Genomic DNA, 10,734 nt, shown 5'->3' on the forward strand with positions numbered 1-10,734 from the left:
CACTTTAGCTAATACGGAAACTGGAGTGGGCTTTTCTAGCGCAAGCTCAGGGATGATTGATGGCGAAGCCAAAGCGGCAGCTCAACACAACCATGCGGATAAAAGTGGAAAGAAAAATTACACGCATACAAACAGATATTGAAAAAAGGGCCGGTCGATGCGAGTTCACAGTCGCAAACGCAGAAAATTAATGTGAAAAGAAACAAAAATAGATTTCAAGGGTAAGAAATTGTGCGTAATACGCCAACATTTAACATTTTCATTTTATTTACGACGTGGGAGTACAAGGCCGACATTGTTGGTTAGTGGGTTTGAAGTTAAAGGAAAATTTTCCGAAAGTGTATTTGTATACAATTTGTAAGAAATTTTAACTTTCTGCGTAATACATATTAAATTTTCGAACGAATCTTTCTTCTATTCTAAGTATCTGAGCAAACAACGGCAGCATTGGAAAGCGAAAACTGTGTCCTTAGACAGCATAAATGTTAGGTTGGTTCAGTTTGGTAGCTAATTGAGCCACGAATAGACCAGTTTTGGTCCTTTACAATACCAGATGGATTCAGTTAATAGGGCCATGAGGAGTAGTCAACTTTTAGGATGCCAGCGCTTGACGCGAATTTCAACAGACTCTGTGGTCCCATTATCGATACCTATTCCAGGGTATCATACTGTGCGAACTCCAGATACAAGTGCACAAGAGACGCTCCATTGTTTCTCTGGTGCCTTGCTCAAAAAGTTTCCTGCAGTCTTCTAGATCTATCAGCCCCATTCTGCGGACGTGACACACAGTGACCAGCTAGTATTCCAATCATGCCACTACAGCCTCTACTGATCTATCATTTTACACATGACTTTTTTAGTTTTTCACTCAGGTAGCTCGTTCCATTGAGTTTTGGTTTTCTTTACCATGCTTCTTTCCAGATCATCGTAGATCCATTATTTCATTGCCCTCGATGCATTTGTGACCTGGTCCCCAGTAGAAATGGAGTTGCTTGCTACTAGCAACACTTTCCACTGCTGTTATGCGTCCTAACACATTGCATTGGAGGCCAGTTCCGCGACTTTCACAATAGCAGAGACTTCATCTTATCATACTGTCATCTAGCTTCGATAGCTCTGTCGCAAATCATTTGGTTCTTTTGATGAATAAGTCAGTTTCGACTTCCACTAATACTAAGGATTCTTATTAAGGACCTCTTAGTGCCTGTAGAGTTTGTAATAAGGAAAAAGTCCTCAGAATTTCAGCTTCTAGATTGACAAAGTACTGTGCATAGGTAATCCACGATCTTTTTCAAGTAGCCAAGACGAATACACTAACCAATCGCTCTGCAGCTACAGAAATTTTATTTCACAAAAACTTTCAATTCAACCGCATTCATCCAACACTCACAGCTCTTTTATGTCGCTAAAATACCAAAAAAGGATTTTGAGCTTTTGAACAGAAGTTAACGTTTTTAATGATGAGTGGATGAGAAGTTGTCAATGGAACTTTTACTTTTCGCACAAATTTAGTAAATACCGCACAGTGACATCTAAAAGTCAAGTTACCTGTGGCGAGGATAGTTGTTAAGTTAGCAAAGCGATGGGAAATGTGAAAATTTTAAAATATTGTATTTCATTAGCGGTACCCTGTAATTTATGGTAAACAGCGGCATAATAGAATATATTTCCTATAACTCTTTTGTAATACCTTTAAAGCAAAAATATTTTTGTCTTCATTATAAATGTGGAGTCTAATATTTTTAATTTATATTTAATTACTTTAATTTAAAATGCTACACTTTCACAAATTATTTATAAATTCTTTATAACGCCGCAGTTCCTCCTTAAACCTTTAGGCTTGCTTACCGTTGCTACACCTGCTGGCGCAAGTGTTATTGTTTTTCAATTTTAATGGCAGATGTCGCCACTGTAGCGTTAGCCATTGTCAAACAGCTGTTTACCGGCGCAATTCCAATTCATTCGAGATTCATATTTTGATACGATTTGTTTTTTTTTTGCAAGTTTCTAAATATTTTGGATAAAAATGCTCTCCCAAAGTGCACGTACAGTAAGTAAAACATTTATTTCATTACTTATAAATTATTATTAGAAGTTTCCATTTCATTTTTAGTTAATATCACCACTACGCATGGCGCTAAGGCAAGCAGCACGTTGCAGCTCCAGTGAGGCAGCGCCGGTTCGTGTTGAAAAAAGTAAGGATTTTTGTTTGAAAACTTGTTGAAACAATAAAATAATATCTACTTTTTATTTCAGCTGTCAATAATGTAACCATACTGGGGCGTGTCGGTGCAGATCCACAATTGCGCGGTTCCGTCGAGCACCCGGTTGTTATGTTTTCGGTAGCAACGCATACTAATTACAGGTTATTTACATTTTAGTTGATAAAACTACATACTAGAGAGCTTGTACTAATGTATACATATAAATTATTATGCTATGGTTGAAATTAGAAAGTGTTTTAAAACAATTTTTTATTATCCTTGCAGATATGAGAGTGGCGACTGGGCTCAACGTACAGACTGGCATCGCGTTGTTGTTTTCAAGCCAAATTTGCGCGATACAGTTATGGAACATCTGAAAAAAGGTCAACGCACCATGGTGCAGGGAAAAATCACCTATGGCGAAATTACCGATCAGCAAGGTAATCAAAAGACCACTACCAGCATAATTGCTGATGATGTAATCTTCTTCCGTACCGACTCGTGATCACGCGAAACCAATTTGTTCAATTAATTTTTAAGCATTTATACACATTAATTCTTATGTAAATGTTACATATGCTAAGTTCAATGATTAAAGTGTCAAAAATCTAAAAGTTTCACCTAGTAATAGAAGTTCATACATTTAAACATCATCACACCAAAATGGTTAAGAGAAGTCATTTATTCGCTAGTTTTTTTATTGCATAATAAATTTGTTGGAACAGTGGAAAGTGTTGTTTGAAATGTTGCAGTAATACAACTCTACTAAAAGCTTATTAATTGTATTTTTTTGTTGGTAGAGACCGTAATTTCTTAGGTGGCGCGTTATTGGAGATTTTTGAAAAGCAATACGTTTTACCTCAAATATTCTATAACAATTTTGAAATATTTTCTTTCTCATGAATTTAAGTTCGCATATTTGCAGGACCGTCACCGATTGGTTTGCAGAAAGACGGCGGCGCAGATTGTGATCTTTGTTGACGCGAAGCAGCTAGGTGTACTAATGATAAATGAAATTAAGCGCAAAAATACTGATATGTGGAAATATAATATTATGAATGCAATAACAATACAGTGACACACTCACACATAGCCAGTCGTAACATCCCATCGACCGCATGCATTTTTTCAACTAAACGGTCCAGATTATTTTCAGTTTGCTTCAAAGTACTCACATGACAATCCAATATGCTGCTAATCTAAATTATAAATAAGCTGTGACTGACTCTTAGACTAAAAAAACAGCAAGCAAACACTTATGCAGGACGCACTGTGTAATACGGACTACTCATACGCTGCACGTATGGCTGCAATTCCTGAAACTCATTCATCAACAGATGGAGCTGTGCCATAGTGTGATCTGTGTTCTGCAACAGATTGAGCATACGTCGTTGTTCCTGTTGCTCATGTACAATTGGGCAACCGCAGGTTATGCCGGCAGCTGTTAGCGGCCGATTCGCATAATCTTCCAGCGCTGTGATATTGCGCTCAAGCAGTTTTATGTTCGCGTCATTCACCGCCACTTCATGTTCGGTGGCGATTACTTTTTCTTTAAGCACTTCCATGATATCATTGATTTCAATAAGCTGCAAAGGTTGAGGTGCTTTTAGATTTTTTTCTACATACAATTCGTTGCATTTTGTTTACTTTTTGCTCGTTCTGTATGACTTGCTTTTGCATATCCTGCACCGCTTCACTTTTAGTGGCGAAATCGGACTGAAGCGATTCAGTTTCACTCGCCAACCATTTGGTTAGCATTTCCAAATGACTGAAGCGCAGTGGTTCCACTTCTTCGGAATTTATGCGTTTGGAAATTACACCACAAAATTTTGACATTTTTTATATTTTTTTATAAAATTATTTTATATTAACGTTAATAGCAAAAACTTGGAATATTTTATTTCGAAGTTTGTCAACTTAATATACATAAATAAATGGAATTTGATTATAATGAAATGAATGATAACCCAATAGAAAAGACGGTATCCGTTTTTTTCTCTTATAATGAACTTATTATAAATCGTGATTTGTTTATAAAAAATTAATAACTTTATTGGAGAGGCAAAAACAATAAGAAACAAAGACTGGATTTGGAGTGTAAAATTAGTAGAAATTTGGGTGCATTTCGATTATATGCTTAGACCTGTCTGTTATGGGATTGGATCCATTTACAAGATGTAAATGTACTACTCTGCACCAAAAACTTAATTAAAGCAGTGAGGTTTTCAAGTTTTTTTCGAATTCTTTTGTCTTAAACGAAATGTTAAATATTAGGAAAATTGTGTAAAATTTTCAATTCCTCGATGGGAACGCAATTGACGAAGTTACAATTATTTTTATGCATTTTTTTTACGTTTTTGATCTGATTTCAGAATTTAACTGTGTATTCTTAACTCGAAGCATGAGTTTCAGATAATATTTGAAATATCGTAAAAAAGGTAAGTATTTTTTCTATTCATTTTTTCTTCGGAAAGTCGTTGGAAGTCCATTTTTCTGAAAATGGTGTTTTCAAAGTCGGTGTACAACATTACTCGAAAACGGCTTAACAGATTAGGCGCAAATTTTAGCACGAGCTTCTTGAATATATTTTTTAGCAATTGATCGAAGATTTTTTCTAACCGATAAACTATTTTTATAAACAATTTAAGACCGATATTTTGGTAAAAAATATATATTTAAAATATACATTATTATATATTTAACGAAATCTGTTTGGTTTTTTTATAATTTCAGAGGATTCAGTTCTGAGATATATTGGTCACCGCAAAACGTCTTTTTTGAGAGGAATTCCCGGAGATCAGCCGTAGTTTCATTTCAAATAAATATTTGTACTCATACTAAGTCTTAAAATACAGTTAAAAGAGAGAGAATTTGAAATTTTTATCAAAACAAAATCTGGAAAAATCGCTTTTTTTTGGCATTCTAACAGTATATAACTCTTTGAGCAACGCGATATCAAACAATATAATTTTTTTTTATTTTTAATTTCAGATGACCCACCATCGAGCAATTCGACAGAGTATGCTTCAAATGCCACGGTTTTCAAAAATAGCTTTTAACCTTTTCATAAAAAAATTCACAGGAATGAGCTGTATTCTACACGAATTTACTCCCTTCCCCCCTTAAACACTATTATTTCACTAACTGCATTGCAATAAAATCTGTATCAACATTTTTCTATTTTATTCCAACTTTCATTATGACTTAATTTGACACAGAGGTTAGCTTGTATATATGTACATATTCACATTATAATTATTCCAGCGGAAGCAAATGCAATAATCTCATTTATTGCAACACTTTTGTTTTGTTATTCAAATCACTGCATTGCATGCGTGTGTATGTTTATATAGTATATGTAAATAACTGTATTCTATATACATATTTATGATTACTCATTGTGGATGGACACCAGGTACTTGTAAAGCGCTTATTAGTGATTAGGCGTGACTAGACGTGCAAATTGCACTTCATAAAAAACCCATGGGCTTCATGCATCTACGTATGTGTATATATAGAACGTGCATATGCATAAATGCATATATACATATATATATATGTACATATTATCAGAATATCAGAGAGACAATACGGCTTTATAAAAAAAGGTCCACTATTGACGCACTAAGAGAAGTAGTTGATACGGCGAAGTGTGCAATAAGTGGGAAGAGATTGAAAGGTGGTACAAACAAATATTGCGCGCTAATTACCCTGGATGTGAAGAATGCGGTTAACTCCGCAAAGTGGACAAATATAATAAAAACTCTATACCTCATACGTTTCTCATTATCTGATAAATATTATAATGAGCTACTTTCAAAATAGGAGATTGTTATGCGACACGGATAAAGGCACTCAGAGCTACACTAACCACAGTGAAGTACTGCTAAGCTCGGTACTATGGAACCTGATATACCACGGAGTGCTAAGAATACATTAACCAAAAAAATGTGAAAACAATCGCATATGCGGATGAGCTCATAGTGGTAGCAGTGGCTAAACATCTGGATGGCCTTCGGATCAAATGCAATGACTGCATAAAAGGTTTGCGCCTCTTGCACATAAACTCCAGGAAAATTGAATAAAAGATATCGCTCAGCATAGGAGTATTTGACATTACTTCACCGTCACAATTGAAGTACCTTAGTGTAATAGTTAACTTAAGACTCAAATTCAGGAAGCACTTGGAAAATACGGCAAAGCAAATAAAATCTAGCATGATGGCAAATAGAGCCTGTGTGCATTCCAGTCTACATTATTTAATTGCTAAGATAATGAAATCAGTTTTACTGTATGCGGAACCATATCAAACGACGCTGTTGAGGTTAGAGACCGATCTAAACTGGTAAATTACCCTTGGCAGGATAAAATCAATTCAAATTCGGTGCGTAGAACCGACTGTTGTGGGAATTGAAATGGCGAAACTCCCACATCTACGCTAATGATTGAACGATATTGACTTCGGGCAATGGAATCGATGGTATATGTTTAAAGGTAAAAGGCCGATGGTCATTAACCCTAAAATTTTAGGTGTGTCTTCTGACAGTCTCTGCTTCTTTACTTCTCATACGACCGCGATTATCGCCAAAGTACAAAGCCGCACCAAAATACTCAAGTCTCTAGCCGAGAGCACATGGGGAAAGGACAATGAGACGTTATTGACAACTTACAAGGCAATCGGTCGGCCGGTACTTAACTACGCCGCACCAGCATGGTCGCCTGGATGCAGTGCACCGCAGACGAGGAAGCTCCAGACTTTTCAAAACACTGCACTTCGGACTACGACAGGATGCCTCTTAATGTCTTCTATAGAACACCTGCATAATGAGGGCCGTATGCTCCCAGTTAAGGAGCATAACGAACTCCTCACCAGACAATTCCTGCTGGGATGCTGTCGCATAAATCATCCCTGCAGTCACCTTCTTGGCGCGGAACCGCCAGTGAATGGCATACTTGGAGTCAAACTACTACCCAATGAGGACGAAGACCTCAAGTTGCAGCGAGAAACAAGCGTGACCCTTGCGCAGCTTTGCTCTGGACCTTGACAAATTTAATATAGGTCCTGCGTACAATGGGTCATCTCATATGACACTCCTCTCCCTTGGTCCGACCCCGTCGAAAACGCATATTTTTTGGGTCTACTGTTGGATGACGTCGATGACAACGACGAGAATTAGCTAATCGTTACCATGAGTACTTTAGAAGCTACCTACGCAAATATCGTCATGACTTTAGTCCATATTGTTCGACGTGTACAGAGTCTTTAGAAGACTTTGAACACGTACTCTAGCATTGCCCTCGGTTTTTAAGTATAAGGAAAACGCTGAAAACCACACGTATTCTGACGTATTTTAAAGATTGAAAGTTTTCTATTAAATTTTGAACTGTGATATTCTCCAAGTTGCAATATGGGCAGACAGGCTGTTGGCTCTTTTCCAATAAATGTTTGTGAGTTAGTCTGAAGTGACCAAATCGAAAGCCAGTATATATAATGCACTGTCTCGTAGATAGAGTTGTAGGAAAGATTGAAGGACAGCGGTAGGGATTTATGTTTTTGTAATAGTGCGAACATCTGGCCCAGCATTCTTTTCCAGCTTTACGATAAAATTTTTTGACTACATTTCTGATCTCATATTTGTTAATGCTTTTTATAAGTTTTAAGGAAGATGTAGTTGCTAGTTTTGCTTCGGAATCTACTAGAGTATTCCTTGCATGTCGATATGGCTTAAAATAGAGTTTAGAAGAGTGTTAATTTGGTTAGCAAAATTAATTAATTATTATAAGATTGAGACATTTAGAACAGATTAGGCGTCAGACCGTACAATAGAGGCGACTTAAATGTCTTCTTCTCTCCTTTGAAGCAATACTTAGTCCAGTGGTCCCGTGGGAGAGACATGAGGTGGAAGTTAGTTAGATTTAACGGATTAAAGTTGCACACTCCGGCTTTCGATGCTTCAACCTACTAAAAAAAAAACAACAACAAAAAGAAAATGCACATATATGTACTATATATGTACACTCACATGAGTAGGCATTCAGTAAAATCAAAATAATGCACATTTTATAATATGCATTTACTTGCCAGCGACGCACATTTGGGAACGAGCGACCTACTTGCCTAGTAAAGAAAGGCAGATTTTTATTTATAGAAATTTTGATGATTTTTAAATGGTTTTTTAATTTTTACGTCGCATTTTTTATAGAAAATTTAATAGAGCCCTGTGACAGTAATGTAGCCCCCCAATAATAAAATTACATTTTTAGGTTAACATCTGTTTAAATTAAATGTATTTTTGTTCTTGCTGTGGTTTCAGCCGCATAAAATAATCGCATAAAAATGCTCGTGTCGTTTGATCGAGAAAAATATTTAAAAAAAATATGATAGAAGTGCTTCGAAACACGCTTATGACCTCGTGACAGGTGATTCATCGTGGGTTTATGCGTATGAACCCATAGGTAAAGAACAGTCGACTCTGTATGGGTGTTTCAAGCTGATCCGGAGCCAATAAAAGTTTTTCGCACACGAGGCACTTCCACGCAAATAGTTGCCTGTTTTTTTTTCTTTTTTGTAAAAATGCACATGTTGCAATCATACCACTGAAACAACGCAGTACATTAAACTCTGAGTGATACACAACTTTTTTTTCGACAGTTGTCTTTCAAGAAATCAGGAAAACCAACCGCCGCAGACGGAACACTCATTACCACGATAATGGCAGCTCCAACCATTGACTGAAACCATTGCATTTTTGAACACTTTAAACATGGACTTGATGAGTCATCCTCCGTATAGTGGCACTGAATGATGACTGAATGTCTCAACCGATATTTTTTTCAAAAACAATAAATAAAAAATAAAAACATTTGTTACCCAATTTCATTCGCTAAATCTCTGTTTGAAATGTTTTTCAATAAGTTTCTGAAGTTGAGTGATTCAAAAAAGTTATGGTTAATATTTGATATTTATACCCTGATATTTATATTAAGTGTGCCAAAAGGTTTTCCGCCATTCTGTATGGACACTAAGGAGCCCTCTAGATTTTGAGATATCGGTCTGTTCTCGCACACTTTTTGAGTTGACGTTTTTTCTTTATTTAGTATGTTTGTTTATTCGATTTACTTAAATGCATACGTTACTTATACGCAGTGTAGATTTTTTCTGCTACAAGAGATAATAATTTTTAAGGTAATTGTAAATAAGTTAGAATCCGCATAACCTCATATATTGTCTAATACTTTTATAAATTTTGTCGGATCAATAATTACGTGAATATTTTATTTAAGGAGTAAGATCATTCCAGAGCTCAAAAAAGGCCTAAATTTGATAATATATTCTGGCAGTTATGAAAAAAAACAAAAAAATTACTATTAAAATAAATAATTTTAGACCAGGACAAATCATTTTTGAAAACATAAAAAATCCTTTATTAGGTAAAAAACATTGGATAATAAAAGATAAAATAACAAAACAAAACGGAAAATTAATTCATGGAAGTGGTCGAATTTTTAAGGGTTAAAAACGGTTTAGCTCGATTTAGGGCAAATAATTATTTTCAGGTTTTGCACGACAATACCAAAGTGTACTACATATAATTAGCTGGATGAACTGAGTGATGCATTCAAAGAGAAGATATTGGAAAAGGTTTAGTGTTCCACCGGGATAATGCGAAACCTCATACAAGTTTGATGACTCGCCTAAAGCTTTGCCAGCTTGAATGTCTACTACCCTACCACCTCTTCGGACTTTTACTTGTTACGGTCTCTACAAAACTTTTTGGGTTGGGAAAGCTTTCACCTCAAACTATGATGTCAAAAACTACTTGGATCAGCTTGCAAGGATTAAAAATTTTACGGACGTACAATCTCTTGCACGAAAGATGGCAAACGGAGACTATATAACTTATTAAAATTTTTCTTCCTCTGCTTTACTGGCGTATAAACTGCTTAAACGGTTACGGTTATACCGAGTTTACAACACCGCGCCAGTCGTTCCTTTTCACTGCTTGACGCCAATTGGAGATTCCAAGCGAAACCAGGTCCTTCTTCACCTGGTATTTCCAACGGAGTGGAGGTCTTCCTTTTCCTATGCTTCCCCCGTGGGAGCTGCATGGAATACTTTTAGAACTGGAGTGCTTTCGTCTATTTGGATGACTAGATCTAGCCCGCGTAGCCGCTGTCTTTTAATTTGCTGAATTATGTCAATGCCGTCGTACATCTCATACAGCTCATCGTTCCATTAAATGCGTAGCCAACTTTTAGCCGCAGAACTGTTCTCTCGAACTCTCTTAAGTCCGACTCATCAGATGTTGTCATCGTCCATGCCTCTGTACCATATAATAGAACGGGAATAATGAGTGACTTATACAGTTTGGTTTTTGTTTGTCGAGAGAGGACTTTAATTCTCAACTGCCTACTTAGTCCGAAGTAGCACCTGTTGGCAAGAGTTATTTTGCGTTGGGTTTCGAGGCATTATTGTTGATGTTACTAGTTCCAAGATAAACGAAATTATCACGACTTCAAAGTTATGATT

At 36.3% G+C, this 10,734-nt stretch overlaps 2 protein-coding genes across 2 annotated transcripts; one reads left to right on the top strand and one right to left on the bottom strand.

Annotated features, from left to right (window-relative positions):
- Positions 1 to 1,894: 1,894 nt before the first annotated feature.
- LOC105227069 (single-stranded DNA-binding protein, mitochondrial) lies at positions 1,895 to 2,935 on the top strand. Its single transcript, XM_011206237.4, has 4 exons — positions 1,895 to 2,050; positions 2,114 to 2,195; positions 2,257 to 2,365; positions 2,490 to 2,935. The coding sequence occupies exons 1-4, from the start codon at positions 2,027 to 2,029 to the stop codon at positions 2,707 to 2,709; spliced, it is 435 nt and encodes a 144-aa protein (XP_011204539.2). The 5' UTR covers positions 1,895 to 2,026; the 3' UTR covers positions 2,710 to 2,935.
- A 128-nt stretch (positions 2,936 to 3,063) lies between these two features.
- LOC105227068 (uncharacterized) lies at positions 3,064 to 4,136 on the bottom strand. Its single transcript, XM_011206235.2, has 4 exons — positions 3,852 to 4,136; positions 3,476 to 3,790; positions 3,292 to 3,403; positions 3,064 to 3,204 (listed from the first exon to the last, which is right to left on the bottom strand). The coding sequence occupies exons 1-4, from the start codon at positions 4,038 to 4,040 to the stop codon at positions 3,110 to 3,112; spliced, it is 711 nt and encodes a 236-aa protein (XP_011204537.2). The 5' UTR covers positions 4,041 to 4,136; the 3' UTR covers positions 3,064 to 3,109.
- Positions 4,137 to 10,734: the final 6,598 nt, after the last annotated feature.

The sequence above is a fragment of the Bactrocera dorsalis genome, unplaced genomic scaffold (genome assembly GCF_023373825.1).
Source record: "Bactrocera dorsalis isolate Fly_Bdor unplaced genomic scaffold, ASM2337382v1 BdCtg017, whole genome shotgun sequence".
Classification (NCBI taxonomy): Eukaryota; Metazoa; Arthropoda; class Insecta; order Diptera; family Tephritidae; genus Bactrocera; species Bactrocera dorsalis.